The 15729-nt window shown below is 55.0% G+C and overlaps 1 protein-coding gene across 2 annotated transcripts in view; it reads left to right on the top strand.

The window, feature by feature from the left end:
- Positions 1 to 5076: 5076 nt before the first annotated feature.
- Positions 5077 to 15729, top strand: part of EPHA2 (EPH receptor A2) — a 29708-nt gene continuing 19055 nt past the window's right edge. Inside the window, exons 1-3 of one of the 2 annotated variants that reach the window (XM_010593082.3) lie at positions 5077 to 5274; positions 9937 to 10004; positions 11880 to 12549. In XM_010593082.3, the coding sequence (XP_010591384.2) occupies positions 5184 to 5274; positions 9937 to 10004; positions 11880 to 12549 (829 nt within the window). In that variant the 5' untranslated portion in view covers positions 5077 to 5183. The remainder of the gene's footprint in view (positions 5275 to 9936; positions 10005 to 11879; positions 12550 to 15729) is intronic. The other variant, XM_003413448.4, reaches the window with a different exon arrangement.

Raw genomic sequence — 15729 nt, 5'->3', positions numbered from 1 at the left:
TGCTTAATGACAGGAACTCAAAGGAGGGAGAAAAACGCCTATGGGATGGGTGGTCAGGAAGGGCTTCCCGGAAGTGGGGGTCTAAGCTGCGTTTATAAGGAGGAGGACGTGGAAGGGGAAGCCGCACAGAATGAGGGTCGCCAGCCGGGAGCCAGGGGAGGGAGGGGGACTGAGCGTCCCGGCGGGAGGTGGGCGGAAGCATCTCTCCAAGAGACCCTGGAGGCCACGCCTCCCACTCGGACCGACGCAGAGGCCCCGCCCCGCCCGCAGGCTCCGCCCCCTACCCAGGCCCGGCGGGCAGGATTTGCAAGAAATCTACTTCAAAGGGTCCCAGGCAGCGCGAGCGAGCCCCAAAGGAAGCAATGAAGCTTCTAGCCCACCTCCGGGGGTGGGGGAAGCCCCGCAATTATAATAGGGTCTTCCTCACGCGTCGCCCTCCTCGAAATCCAGGAGCCCACGTTTAAGCGTCCCCCTCCCCAGCTCAAACTGCTTCACTTGGCGAGGAACGCAGCAAAACTGCTCACGCAAGTTCACCCCGAAAACCTCACCTACACTGAGCATCGAGTATCACTTTGCGGCTGCAATTGGGGAATGTGTCCTTTTGCAAAAGATGGGGTCCTAGTAATTGCATATGTGTGCAAACCCACAAACATTTACTGAGCACTAGATGGGCTAAAACTGGGGATTTGCCCCCAGAAGCTCCCTGCCTACTTGGAGGAAATGATAAGGAGATAATTATCGTAGTGTGAGAGCTGAGGTATGTTCCAGGTGAAACTTTATTTGGCCTGGAGGAGCCCAGGCGGCTTTTCAGAAGTGACTTTGTTGTAAAGGTAACATGGCTAAGCTCGCACGCAGACTCTCTTGTGTGCCAGACACTGCTAAGGGCCTTATACCGATGATCTCATTTAATTCCAACACCAGTGCCCTGTAGGGTGGAAACCTTTGTTATTTTACCCATTTTACAGACAAGGCAGCTGAAATCACACGGCTGACCCAAGGTTATGCATTTGGCTAGGTGGCAGAATCCAGGTCTGCTGGACTCACCATTCATTCATTCAGCCATTCATTCACTGCATCTGTCTTGGATGCATCCGATTGGGGTACCAATGTTCCCTCTCCTGTGGTGCTCCAAGGCAGGTCTCGAAGGATGAGTAGGAGTTGCCAAGGTGGAAAGGGGATCCAGGTAGAGAGTACAGCTTGGACAAAGGCACCCAGACAAGAAAGTGCGTGGTGTGTTCAAACAAAAGCTGGTAGACTGGGCTCTCAGTGAGACTCACTTAACTTTTGAGTTTCATCTCTGCCCTTTACTAGCCATGTAACTTCGGGCAAGTCCATTCACCTCTCTGAGCCTCAGTTTCTTCATATGCAAAAATGGGGACAATGTTAGGTTTTCCTCCCAGGGCTCTTGGGAAGATGAGATGAGTTCACATAGGTGGATGTGGCTTGGAACATAGTAGGCCTTCAATAAATGTGAATTGAATGAGTGGAGGGGACTGATTCAGAGTGTCACCATCAAATGTGATTATTTATTGAGTGCAGGAATGCAAAGGGGTGCCAGGTTCAGCCCTTGTCTTGCGGAACTTACAGGCTAGTTGGGGAGACAGTTCAGAGGCTCCAGAAGACTAGGAAGAGTTGAGGTGGCTGAGGCCAGGGTCCTGATACGCACGCACATGGTATTGGGGGCCCAGGGGCTAGGGGGAGGGTCTAATCCTTGGGGGCTTCGTGAAGGAGGTAGTAATTAAACTGACCTTGGAAGGCCCAGGCAGCAGAGACATCATTCCAGGTTGGGGACCAGCTCTCTGGTTCCTGAGGAATTCACTGCTTTGACAGGCAATGGACCAGAGAGGTACTCACAAGAGCGTTTGCATGAGCCAGACTGCCTGGGCTAGCATCCCAGCTCCAACTTTTACAAGCAAGTTTACTCCTCTGCAAAATGGGAACGGTGCTGTGCCCACTGTTAGGAGGCACAAAAGGGGGTGTAATAAGAACTGAGGGGGGGTTGGTGCCTAAAATTGAGCCCAACACATAGTAAGTGCTTTATATCTGTTGGCTTTGATTATTTTTCTGACACTCTTGGACTAAAGGCAGGTGCAGATCAAAGGTGAGATGGTGGAGCCCAGGCTCAATATTCATCTTTCAGCCCCCAACCAAATCCTGGCAAAGGTCAGCGCGTGAGGTGGGGACTGGCATGTGAGGCCGGCACAACCACGCACAGACACACGCAGAGACTCCACCTGCCCGGACCAGAAGCCTGGCCTGCTGCAGTGGCACTTAGGCCCTGAGGGCTCTTTGGGGCCTTTATGGAGTAATTCCATCTCCATTAGGGCTTATTATGTCACTATAAATACCACCTTTCGGTACCGCTTTGTAAGACTCACCGAGAACTTTCTTCAGCTCCTCAGCTTCCACTCTCCCAGAGTGGGAAGGACTCTGGTTCCGGACAGGAAGAGAGGGATGGATGTGTCACTAGGTGAGTGAGTAAAGGCTAGGGAGCTGCCCCCACCCCACGCCCTGCTGCCACCTCGTACACCACCCCCTTCCACAGGCCTCTGCTTACATCACACGTTATAGATAACCGACACCCAACTCTGTACTCTCAACCCCTCCCTCAGGCACATACTGTGGGTGCCAGGCACACAACCCAGAGCTGGCAGGGCCTGCCCTCACCCCGGCATGTGGGTTCAGCCTGGCAGAGTCACACATGGAATCCCGCATGTGCCACTCAAAGTCCCAACCTACAAACACACAAAGATTTCCATGCAGCACGGAATTTGCCAACACTTCATTCACTCATTATTTCATTCATTTGGCAAAAGATTGTTGAATGCCTTCTAGGTGTCAGGTGCTGAGGATGCAGAAAAGGACAGACAAGCATCTCTCCCCTCCTGCAGTATGTCTTCTGGTGACACACCTAACATACAGAGCCTGCAGATGACATGCGACAACACACATGAAGGGTCCAACACAAGACACACTTATCCACACACACCCGTGTGTCTGTCCACCGAGCCTGTGCACGCCACATGCCCCGCCTCCACAGATGCTGCTTCCTCTCCCTGAACCACGTGGAACCGTAATAACAGCTGAGGTTTAATGAGCGCTTTCTGTAGTCCCGGCCTGTGTGGTTTACATGCATGACCTTATTTGATCTTCACAATAACTGTCTGAAGTAGCTCTTCACATTTCCCAGATGAGCAAGCTGAGGCTGGGAGAAGTGAAATGACTTGTCCAAAAACTCATAGGCAGTTTCACTCCACAGTCTATGTTCTCAACCATTGTGAAATACAACACACTCACACACACGGTGAAACACATACACCAATGCTCAGATCCACACACAAACTCACACACACACACTCAGGTACACACACTCTCATATCCACACATACACTCTCACACACTCATACATACATACACTCAGATTCATATACAAACTCACACACACACACTTGTATACACATTATTCTCATGTCCACACCCACACTCACACAACACATACACACACCAACACTCAGGTCTATACACAAACTCACACACACACTCGTATATACATACACCAATACTCTCACATCCATACACAAATACACCATTTATGTCCACACACTCACACACACACTCATGCACACATACATCAACAGTCTTATGTCCACACACATACACAAACACACTTGCACACTCACACATATTTGCAGAAGACCAAGGCTCCCCTCGTATCATCTCTGTCAAAGGCTTTAATCACACTTTCCTAACACCTGTAATTAACCTCCACCCCACACTCCAGGGGAGATGTCTGGGCCTGCTTCGCTTACCCAGGGCAGATGCTGAGGCTGGGAGGCCAAGATGTCCACCTCAGGCAGGGAAGACCTTGGTGCCAGAGTAGCCCAGCGTGGTTGCTGGGAAGGCAGGCCCAGGGCAGCAGGAAGCAGAGTGGAGGACTGGGTGAGAGAGGAGGAGGTGAGGAGAAGGAAATGCCTGGTGCAGCTGCTCCTCCCTGATTGGCCGAATGGCAGTTGGGCAACAGGCAGCTCCAGGGTGGCCAGGGAAGGCAGGGAGAGGACATTTCCGGTTTGTTTCACTAACAGAACACCTGCAGCTTCGGTCAGGAGGGGTGATGAGATTCTTTTGGAGAAACTTCCGGAGAGGCCCCTTGAATGGGCACGTAGGGGCAGGTGTCCACCAAAGTGTCATAAGATGCCATTCCAGGGTAGGGCGTCGTGGGTGCTCTGCACAGCAGCCTTTGCCTGCCCTTCCCCAGTATGGTGCAGTGGTTAAAGCAGAGACCACATGGGTTCAAATGCTGATGACCTTTGGGTATGTCCTTTAAGCTTTTAGAGGCTCAGTTTTCTTATCTGCCTCACAGATGAGAATTAAATGAGATAGTGTATCTACTTGAGGAAGGTAATCAATGTTACTGAATTGTACATGCAGAAATTGAGATGGCCTATGTTTTATTTATTTATTTAATTATGTTTTATTTATTTATTTAATTAAGTATCTCTCACCACAGTAAAATAATAATTTTAAAAAGATAGCGCACGTCGGACGTGTTCTTAGCCAAGATGCCGTTGTTGACTTCCAGCAGTGGCGGTTTGGTGCAGCCTTCAGTTCCCAGGAAGAGGGGAGGACCGGGTCTATTTCGGGGCTCCCCTTCCCAGGCCTGCTGCTGAAGAGGCAGCTGCTTCTGGAACTCCCGTCCCGATTCAGCCCGAGCCTTCAGGACAACTTGAGCCCATTCCGGGAAGGGCAAAAAGGCGAGCGTTGGGACGGCTCAGCGCAAACCATCCGCGCGCCTGGGGTCTGGGTCGAGGACTCCCCGCTCAGAGATCCTCGGGGATGAGCCCGCGAGGGTGCCGCCACTCTGAAGAGCTCTAACGCGGGGAAGCCTGGGGGTCGCCAGCGGGTCCACAGGGCCCCAGGTCGGCCCAACCTCCTTGGAACTTCCCCTCCCTCCCCTTGTAGTACCAGCCCAGCCCCTTTAAAGACATTCCTGAGGGCGTGGCTTCGGTGACGTCAGCGCGGGGCATGAATGAACAGGAGCCGGTTCTCACTCAACTTCCATTAAGCTTTAGGGCCAGAAGGGCTGGAAGTTGCGCGCGGCAGGCGGGAGGGAGCGGGTCACTGAGGCCGGCGGCAGGAGTGCGGGAGCCGGGCGCAGAGGCTCAGCTGGGAGCGCGGAGTGCGGCATGGAGCGCCGGGCGGCCCGCGCCTGCCTCGCCCTACTGTGGGGTTGCGCGCTGGCCGCGGTCGTGGCCGCCGCGGCGCAGGGCAAGGAAGGTGAGTGCGCGCGGCGCGGCGGGACCGGTCAGGACCCGGGACCCCGTGCCTGCCCCGAGCTCGGCGGCACCGACGCTCACAACTTTGGAAAGTGACTTGGCGCCGCCCAGTCCTGGAACGCTGGAGTCGGAGGGCGAGCGGGTCTGATCCGGACGAGCCTGGGAGCCCCATGCGGGCTTGTAGAGGCTCTACCGGCTAAGGTTGCGCCCGAGCGCGTGAGGCTCGGAGGCCGCAGCGAAGGGGGCGCGGTGCCGGCCATGCGGTTGCAGCCCAGGCAGCGGCTTCAGGAAAGCGCTACCGCGAGGGGCGTGGGGTCCCTTGGAGAAGTGTCTGGTGGCGTCTGAAAGGCTTTCCGTGAGCTCAGCTTCTTGCAGACCCGAGTTCACTAACCCGATCGTCCCCATTTTGCGGGGCAGGCATTCCTGTGGCGGCGCCTGATTTTGGGGAGGGCGATCTTGGGTAGGCAGGGAGCCCCATGTGGAAGCCTCTGCTCCCTGAGATTTTCTCCACACCCCTTTTGCCTCCAGTCCCCGCAGGAGGGCATGCAGCGAGGTTCAGGCCAATCCTTCCCACGCGCACCCTTCCCTGCTTCTCAACCCGCTCTCCAGGCTCGCGGGGCAGGTTCAGGGACGCGCGTGAGGACAGGAAGTCCCAAAGCCAAGCATTTTGAGCAAGGGGTGACTCAGAACGAGGAAATGCAGCTGGTGGGGGCGCGGCTCCTGAGGTGTGGAGCCGTCACCCCAGGGCCACCAAGGTGCCCGGGCACCTGGGGGTGGGGGAGCTGAATCACCCACCCCCGCCCCAGCGCTCCCAGAACTTCTCTGGACGAGGGGCAGCCAGCCTTGCCCTGGGCGGGGCGGGCGTGGGTTTGAGGGTGTTGTCCTTCAGCCGGGGTCGAAGAGAGGCTGGGGGACCCTGCACTTGCCCGAAGACCTTCCTGTCCATCAGCCAAGGCGGCTAGTTTCCAACAATGGGAACAAGTTTTCCCCACTGCCGAGGCAGAGGGAGTCTTCCGCAACTCTAGAAGGGGAAGTGCTGAGGAATCCCTGGGCAGGTGGAGGTTTTCTTGAGCCTTGGTTGCCTTTTCTGTCCCTCAGACTGGGGTTTGACGGCTTGCTATTACAAGTTGTGAGGAAGAGAGGGGAGGGCTGGGTCGCTGAGTGTGGAGCAGCTTAGAGGGTGGCATCCTGCCCCAAGTCCTGGAGCAGACAGTGCGACTAGTCCTGACTGGGAACTGCTTTCCCGAGGACTTTCTGCCATCCCCAATACCTCCCCCGCCAGCTCTGATCCTTCCCCTCCTTGGGGGACTGTGATTGAAGGGAAGGGAGAGACAGCTGGAAGAAGTACAGGCCTTTCTTGCAGGCTGCCCATGGGGGGCCACAGGATTAGGCAGGACTGACACTCTGCAGCGGTTGCTCTGCTGCCTGCAGCCCCAGCCTCTCTCTGGCCTGGAAACCTGGAGCCACTTCGACCTTATGCCCCTGTGCCGCTGTCTCTTGGCCTATGTAATTAACCCAGTCCCACCTATGGAATGGGGGGTGAGGGGGGCTGGGTGTGTACTGCCCAGTAAGGGATGAGGGAGCCTTTTTGCTTAAGCTCCAAAAGTCCCCGTGAAAACCCCCCTACAGAGGTGCGCCTATGTGGGATTTGATGGCCCGGCTGGCAGCTGCTGGTTTGTTATGCTCTTTGGGATTTAGGCTGGAGGTGGCAGATCCGTCTGGGGGTGGGTTGGAAGGCAAATAGAAGGAGATACTTGCCCTCCCATCCCTTAACCTAAGTTGCTGCTGACTTCTCTTCCCCTTTCTTGCCCCCACCTCCAGTGGGTAGAGGAGTTGGGCTGTATTTGGAGCCCCCAGATGGAGGCCATTAGGTTCTCAACGCTCACAGAATCTGCCCACCTTTTACAAATGGGGTAAACTGAGGGAGGCATGTTCACTGCAGTGAGTGGTGGAGTGGCTGAGCCCTGCCAGCCCTCTGCACAGAGGGTCAGACCTGGGCATCTGGCTTCTCGAGCTGTCAGTGCAAGGGCCCCTTGCATTGTGGTTTCATGGTAGATTTTCCTGGGAAGGGAGACTAGCTGGGCAGGGGTCCAGGTGGGTCTGGGCAGGTTCCAGGGGTTTCTGACCTGAAGCAGCTGATGGGAAGAGGGCTGGAAAGTGCCAGGAGGCCTGGAAAATTCTGGACTTCTTGACTTTGCAAGGGCACAATTTGCCTTCTGCCCCTTTCCCTTTTTCTTCATTTTTTTCCAGGATCCCCTGCCTTCCCTCCCCCCTTTCTTTAGGTATTAGCTAGTCTTGGTTGGGGGGGGGATAGGGAAGCGACAGTAGAGGAGTGGGTGACACTACTACATTTGAATAAAAAGCTCTAAAGCGATATAGACCCAGAAGGATGGCATTAATGGTGGAACTTTAGGCGGAGAGGAAAGTTGATTGTTTTCCCTGGGATCGGAAGGCCCAAGGACAAGCCTTGCCTAGACCACACCCGCTCAGGGAAGCCTTACGGGGCAGCTGAGGGGCTCCCAGGCCCCCTCCTCTTTCAGTGAAGCAGGAGCCTGCCCCTGGAAGAGCTCAGGGAAGAGCCGCACCCGCGTCTGGGTGGAGGGACCCAGGGCTGGGCTCCTGTTCCTGGTGGTTGGTTCTCGGGAATTTCCCGGGGAGGGGGCTGTGGCTGGAAGCCCCTGGGGGAGGCTCCTTCCTGTGTGAAGGCCCCTTTTCTTCTCAGATGGAGCCCTGTGATACTTCTAGAGCCAGGCCCAGGACTGGAAGGGGAGGGGACTCTGGGAGGGACAGTGTATGTGTGTGTGTGGAGGGGGGGGCTCAGTGCCAGGTTAACCCTTCAGAGCTGGGAGCAAGGAGCCCTTCCCTCTGAGGCACAGACTATGGCTTCTCACCTGGCTGGGGAGGGTGTGTGTGCAGAACTCACCAGCCACCTACCCACCCAGCTGGAGTCAGGAACCCTCAGATTCCTTCCTGTACAGCTGGAACATTCCATTTGCTAGTGGGGTTAGTGAGTTTTTCAAGCCTGGGCCTTGGGCATGTCTGAACAAATCCCTGTCCCCCCAATCCCAGCCAGCCTCCCCTACCCCCGTGGCCTCTGCCTGGGACCAGTGCCACATCGGATTTCCTCTTCCCTGTCTGGGCTGCCCAGTCCCTTCCTAGAGAGGAGATTTGGCCCAGGTCAGTGGTTGGTCAGGGTGGCAGGGCCTCACACCAGGCCTGGGGGCCCTCAGGTTAGGACTGGAGGACCATCTAACCTTAGGAGGAGGTTTCTAAGACTACTACTGAGAGCCTCCAACCCCTCAACCGGCTCCCAGCCCTCCCAGTCTGTGCCACCTCTGCACCCAGCCTGCCTGAAGTGCTAACATTCTTCCGAGTTCTGCTGTTTCTGGAGGCCCCATTCCACATGCTGCAGGTCCAAAGGAACTCATTACTTACCCCTCCCCTGACCTGAGACCTTTACTCCCCGAATTTGGGGTACTTGCATAGCTTTTGTGCCTCAGTTTCCCCAATCTCCTTGCCATCCTGGGAGGGTGGTACCTGTTGGCAGCTACCTGGACTGTACTTGGAAATGGAGGAAGGGGAGAACCCAGGGTCTTGTGTTTTAGATGCAGCCGCTGGGCCTGGCAGAAAGCCAGGGTGGACTATGGGAGGTGCCCAGGGGCAGGGCCAGGTGTGGGGAAGCCCCTGGCACTGTGCTTTCCTCCCATGAAGCCCGTTCCCCAGGCTGCAGATGCCCCTTTGGGGAAAGCATGGTCTTGGCACTTGGTCCCTTTGGGTCTGGAAAGTCCCCTATAGAGGTTTCCATCCCCGGTCCACCAGGCACCCCTGGAACAGCAGTGGTCAGGGTGTGAGGGCGCAAGGGCAGTGGGAGTGACTTTCCCAGGGAGGAGGCCTGGCCAGCTGTGTGTATCTTTGGGCCCCTCCTAGAGGCCCCTATGGGTTCAAGGCTTTATCCCGCCTGCTCTGTGGCTTTTGTGGCAAGCAGATCAGGTTCCAGACCTACTCCTCCCACAGCCTTGCCCCCTCCCCTCCCCAGAGCTGTTCCCACCTGGTAATAGCTCTCTCTTCTTGGAGGGCCATGAGCCGTGTGTGCACATACATGTGCATATGTGTGTGTTTCAAGGCCTGCTGGTGTTGGGGATGTTTTACGCTGCGGGGGATGTGGTGAGAGCAGACATGAGTGTCCCGACCCAGTGGCCCAGTGGCACACATGCTGTGAAGTGCTGCCGAGGGCCTGGTTCAAGGAAGCAGACAGGGAGGCCTGGTGTCACTTAATATCCCTGCTTACTGGGCCCAGCTCTCTACCCAGCTGCTGTCCTCCCGCTGGGCTTAGCTCTCTGTCCTGCTCTGCCCAGCTGGGGGCTGGCGGAGAGGCCACATGGCTAGAGCCCTGGCCTCAGAGATGGAAAGTCTAGTCCTCACCACAAACTGCTGCCTGATTTGAACTAAATTCTGTTCCTTCTCTGGGCCTCCATTTCCCAATTTGTCAAGGAACAGATTTCTTGGATGTGGTGACTCTATGTAGTGCGGCCTCTTTCTGAGGGCTAAGGAGGCCATCTGGGCCTCATGGGATTCCTGCAGGGACTCTCACCTTTTCCACCAAGGTCTGACCCATGGCGAGACCCCTAAGCTCACCCAGCCTCCTCTTCCATCTCTCTTCCAGTTGTACTGTTGGACTTTGCTGCAGCTAAAGGCGAGCTCGGCTGGCTCACACAGCCATATGGCAAAGGGGTAAGCCTTCAGGGTTGGGTGGCATATGGGAATGGGGTCACTGGTCCCCTGTATAGATGGGAAAATTGAGGTCCAGAGAAGGGATGGGGACTGACTTAGATCAAATAACTCAACCAGAGTTCAAACTCAGGATACTGCTTCCTAGACCAGACCTCCGAGTCAGCCCTCCTGGGCCAGAGCTGCTTGGGGCTTCGGAGGTAGGGGAAAGAATTGAGTGGTGGAAGGAGCTGGGGAGACAGCTAAAGGCCCTAGCAGAAAAGGGACCCTAGAAACACTGATGGCCAGAGGGACCCCCCTGGCTCCTTCCATCCACTTCTTGGGAAGGAAGGGGTTAAAGGCTCCCTCTGCCTTTGTGGTCCCAGCCCAGGAGGTGAGGGGTAGTGGAGAAACAGAACAGTGGCTCCTGGCTCCCAGCAACCTTGAAACCTCCAGAACCTCGCAACCTCGGGAACCGGATCAGGTTCCTTCCTGCCAGCCCCTCTTCCTGCCCCCCCAGCTGTTGCTTCCCCTTCCTGCTCAGGGCTGAGTTTGTTTTGCCTCGTTCCCACCCAAGTTTCCTCCCTCCTGCCCTGCCTTGTGTCAGTGGTAAGGGGAGGCTGTGACCAGGGCTGGTGGGCAAAAGGTTGAGGTCCTTTTCCTGGCTTTGTGTGTGACTGCTGTGTGATTTTGGAGAAGATACTGTTGTCTTCTGGGCTTTACTTTCCCTATCTGTATAATGGGCCCTTGCTGAGTTTGTCCTGGGGCACTAAACCAGGAAGAGGGGTGTCTCCAGGGGGCTACTTAGAATACTTCCCACTGCTAACCAGATCCTTGTGAGTCTTGTGCCTGTCCCCTGGCTATCCCAGCTCTGAGAGGTCAGGGCAGGAGCTGGAGGAGGCCTGGGGTATAGCTCTGAGCAGATTTCTAGGGTCCTGGAATGTCCAGCTAGGAGGGAACACAGATCATTATATTGAGTGGGGAAGTGACGCCCAAGGGCATGCAAGACCTTGGCCAATGTCACACAGTGCAACCCAGGCCTCTTTCCTCTGCCGTCATTTATTCGTTTGACAAATACTTTCCTGAGCACCTGTTCTATGCCAGGCAAGGAGAGAAATGAATTAGACTCAATCTCTGCCCCAGGGAGCTCAAGGTCTAGTGTGGGATCTAGACTAGGCATCATCATGCAGGTGCCAAGTGCTGTGATAAAGGGGACATGGAAACCATGGGAGCGAGAGATTGTCATCTGGCCCAACATGGGAAGGCTTCCTGGAGGAGGCTGAGCTGTGTTCTGAGGAGGGAAGAACATGTATTGGTCTGTTTCAAAGTCAAAATCTAAATGGTGGAGGATCATCCATTGTTTTGACTTAACCTCTTCCCCTGCCACTCATACATACACACACACACACACACACACAGAGTGAATAATAATCATAATGACAATATTATTTTTAGAATTATTATTTTAGAAGCCACCTTGCGTGACTGACCCTGTGCCAGGCACTGTGCTCAGCATTTTGTAGATGATATGTTATTTATCCTCACAGCAATTCTGTGAAGTAGGGGATCTTGCACCCATTGTACAGATGGGGACATTGAGGCTCAGAGAGCTTAAGTGACCTGCCCGAGGTCACAGAGTGAGCTGGAGACCCTCAGACTTCACCCCAGGCTCACAGCCTAGTGTAGAGGCTCAACACCCAGAGACTGGAGTTCAATCCTGGCTCAGCTACTCCTGGTTGTGGGTGGGTGACTTGAAGCACTTCTCTGGGCCTTAGTTTCTTTCCCTGTAAAATGGGGATAGCAAGAGCTCTAAAACATCTTCCTAGTGCCCAGCTCTGCCACCTGTGCCTCAGTTTCCCCTGTGCTCCTGCCCTCACTAACCTGTTGGCCTCTGTGCAGTGGGACCTGATGCAGAGCATCATGGACGACAAGCCCATCTACATGTACTCGGTGTGCAACGTGGTGGCTGGCGACCAGGACAACTGGCTCCGCACCAACTGGGTGTACCGTGGTGAGGCCGAGCGCATCTTCATTGAGCTCAAGTTCACCGTACGAGACTGCAACAGCTTCCCTGGTGGCGCTAGCTCCTGCAAGGAGACCTTCAATCTCTACTACGCTGAGTCTGATGTGGACTATGGAACCAACTTCCAGAAGCGACATTTCACCAAGATTGACACCATTGCGCCTGATGAGATCACTGTCAGCAGCGACTTCCAGGCGCGCCACGTAAAGCTGAACGTAGAGGAGCGCTCCGTGGGGCCGCTCAGCCACAAGGGCTTCTACCTGGCCTTCCAGGACATCGGTGCCTGTGTGGCACTGCTCTCCGTCCGTGTTTACTACAAGAAGTGCCCCGAGCTACTGCAGGGCCTGGCCCACTTCCCTGAGACCATAGCCGGCTCTGACGCGCCCTCTCTGGCCACCGTGGCTGGCACCTGTGTAAACCACGCCGTGGTGCCGCCGGGGGGAGAGGAGCCCCGCATTCACTGCACGGTGGATGGTGAGTGGCTGGTGCCCATCGGGCAGTGCCTGTGCCAGGCGGGCTACGAGAAGGTGGAGGACGCCTGTCAAGGTGAGTGGTGGTGCTGGGGTGGCAGGGAAGGGGAGCTGCTGGGGTGGGAGGCTGCGTTCCCGGGTTCTCTCCCCAGGTCTGCTGTTGAATCTTGAGAAGTTTGTCTCTGATCTGACATGCAGTGGTACTGTTAGTAGACGCTGCGGGGCCTTGCTGAACGCCAGTTCCCTTATTTCTGACTGGATCCACTAATTCATTCAGGATGAATGAATTGAGTAACAGTATAGGGTGGTGGTTATGAGCATGGATGGTAGGACAAGAATGTTGTTAGTTGCTGTTGAGTGGATTCCAACTCATGACAACCCCACATTTGCAGAGTAGAACTATTCCCTAGGGTTTTCAAGGCCATGACCTTTTGGAAACAGATCACCAGGCCTGTTTTCCAAGGTGCCTCTGGGTGGGTTTGAACCACTAACCTTTTGGCTAGTAGTCAAGCGCTTAACTGTTGGTGCCATCCAGGGACTGTTTAGGACAACAATGCTTGGGTTCAAATCCCTGCTCTCCATTTACCTATGTGACTTTAGGCCAGTTCCTTAACTTCTCTGTGCCTGGGTTTCCTCATCTGTAAAACAGAGATGACCATAATGCCTACCTCGCAGGGTTGTTTTGATAATCCAATGACTTAATACTTGTAAAGTGCTTAGATCAGTGCCTGACACATAAGTGCTTTATAAGTGTGGCTGTTATATTTGATTCAACCCACAAATATATCTTGAGCACCTACCACATGCCAGCACGGTGAACATATGGTATAATCCCAGGAACAAGGTCTGTCTCTGTTGTTAAATCACTGTGTGACCTCAGGCAAGCCGCTTAACCTCTCTGAGCCTCAGGGTCCTCTTTTGTGTGTGGAGGTGATTGATTTAGACCTGGGATTTGCACCCTCTGCTGCATATTAGAATCACCTGGGGAACTTTTTTTTTTTTTTTTATTGTGCTTTAAGTGAAAGTTTACAAATCAAGTCAGTCTCTCCTACAAAAATTTATATATACCACCCGGGGAGCTTTGGAAGAATACCCATGACCAGACCAATTAACTAGGCTCCTGACACATCGGGGAGACCGTACCTCGGTGCGGCCAGGGCCTGTGACAATGGAAATCCCTACAACAACAGGGCTTTTTCAGTGGGTGATTTTTCTGGAATCGGCTGCGGGGCAGTTGAACTGACCTTTGGAAGGCCAGTTTGTTCCCTCTCTCTGGGAGCTTCTTTGCCAAGATAAGTGGGTATTGAGAAATGAGGAGTTTTGTACCTGCTTTTGCACACACCTGCTGGGTGACCTTGGGCAAGTCGTCATCTCTGACCCCAGGTTTCCTGTCAGTAAAATGAGAAAGTTGAATGGCACGAGCAGACTCTGTGCTTGTTTTCAGCCATGGACCCTTCGTTAAAGCGACTGAAATGTGGAAGGAGCCCGAAGCCCTTTCTGATGGGGCCGCTTGCCTGTGAAAGCAAACCCTCAGAACCCTGCTTAACACAGTCTGTAAGCCCCTGGATAGCAGTTCCCTGAGAACCTTTCTGGCCATAATCCTGTGGGGCAGCCTCTGTTCCAGCCCTTCCCACCACCCCCTTGTCCTCCAGCTCCCCTTTACTGAGCAAGCCTCCCCCAGGTGGCCCCTGCCTTTGGTGACCTCAAAAACATACTCTGAGTCTCAGACAATGACTGCGGGGAGGAGGGGGGCATGAGGCAGCCCAGTGGGGTGAGCAGGCCCCTCCCACATGACATCCTCACAAAAGAATGCAGGGGTGGGGGTGAGGGGCAGCTGAAAACTTTCCACAGGCTGGTGATTCAGGCCCTGCTGAGATAAGTGGATGGTTGGGATTGGGGGGGTCTCTTTAGGAAGGGGGCAGCCTTCCCTCCTCCGGAGGTGGGGGGTCAGGGATCTGGCAGGCTTTGTTTGTAAAGAGCTGAGCAGGCCCCGGGTTGAGAGGATGAAGCCCAGTGGGAGGACTGGTTTTCAAGACAGAAATCTTCAGCTTCGCTTGTGCGACACTCTTGACTGCCAGCCACCTGTTGCCCTGACTTTTCCTCCTTGGGACCCCTACCCATCACCAGAAGTCCTATCCGTGTGGTTTGGGGGCGCTCTGTGTGGCCAGGCCCCAGTGAGTGAGATTCTGAGAACTCCCAGGCTGGCTATACTTTGCTTCCAGACTTTTCTCAGAAGCCCCTGACCATGATGCTGATGGAGGCAATAGCAGTACCCAGCATAGACTTAAATGGTTTCTAAGTGGCAGGTACTGAGCGAAGCTAGTGCTTTGCCTGGATGTTCTTGCTGAGTCCTTGCCGCCTTTCTATGACACAAGGACTGTTATTAATCCCATTTAACAGGTGAGGAAACTGAGGCTCAGAGAAGTGAAGGAACTTGCCCAGAGTCTCACATCTAAGACAGGGCTGAATCAGGATTTGAATCCGGGCTATGCAGTGGTGCCTGGGCCAGAGGATGGGTCAGGAAATGGGGCGGGAAGTGACCAGTTCCTTTGGAATCCCTGACTCAGCACCTGGCCCTGGGTCATGCTCTCTGGGCAGCCCTGAGATGGCAGGTCCTCGTGCAGGTGTCAGGGGCTCGTTTAGAAGTGAGGGTGATCGGGGACCATTGCTGAGCATGTCAGGGAGAGGTGGAGGGAGGGTCTGCCCTTCTGCCCGACCCTCCCTGGGGCCACAGACCCCGATTTTCTCGTTGGGGTTTCTGAGTCCAGAAAGGGAGCATGGATACGCCAAGGTCACCAAGCACCTTGCCTGGGTTATTCCCAAAGTTCATTTCTCGTCAGAGTTTTTTCCCTAGGAAGCCCAGAGCTCAGGAAAGAGTTAAGCGGGCAGCGGAAGGAAAGCACCTCCCAGGTGGTATGTGCGGACAGGTGGGCATGCAGCCCAGGAGAGCTCTGGGAGCTATGTCAGGAATGAGCCAGCTTCCCTTAAGCTCATTCTCCACCCTCACCCCGCCCCCCACCAGCCCTGCCCAGGGGACAGTGGAGTCACTCAGGCTGACCATCTCCCCCAGGGTGGCTTTGTCTCTCTGTCTGTCTCAGCTTCCTGTGTTGGCATCGGCAGCAAAGCTGGTGGGGCCCTGGCTGGCGCCTCAGCCCATGGGGATTGCTGGCCAGGTGAGCAGGTGGTCAGCGGCCCTGGCCAGAAGCTCAGCCCAGCAGCTGGGAAGCCAGAGCTGGAAGTAGGGCTGTGGGGTTGG

This window comes from Loxodonta africana, chromosome 3 (genome assembly GCF_030014295.1).
Source record: "Loxodonta africana isolate mLoxAfr1 chromosome 3, mLoxAfr1.hap2, whole genome shotgun sequence".
Lineage (NCBI taxonomy): Eukaryota > Metazoa > Chordata > Mammalia > Proboscidea > Elephantidae > Loxodonta > Loxodonta africana.
This window is presented reverse-complemented; position numbering and strand designations above follow the sequence as displayed.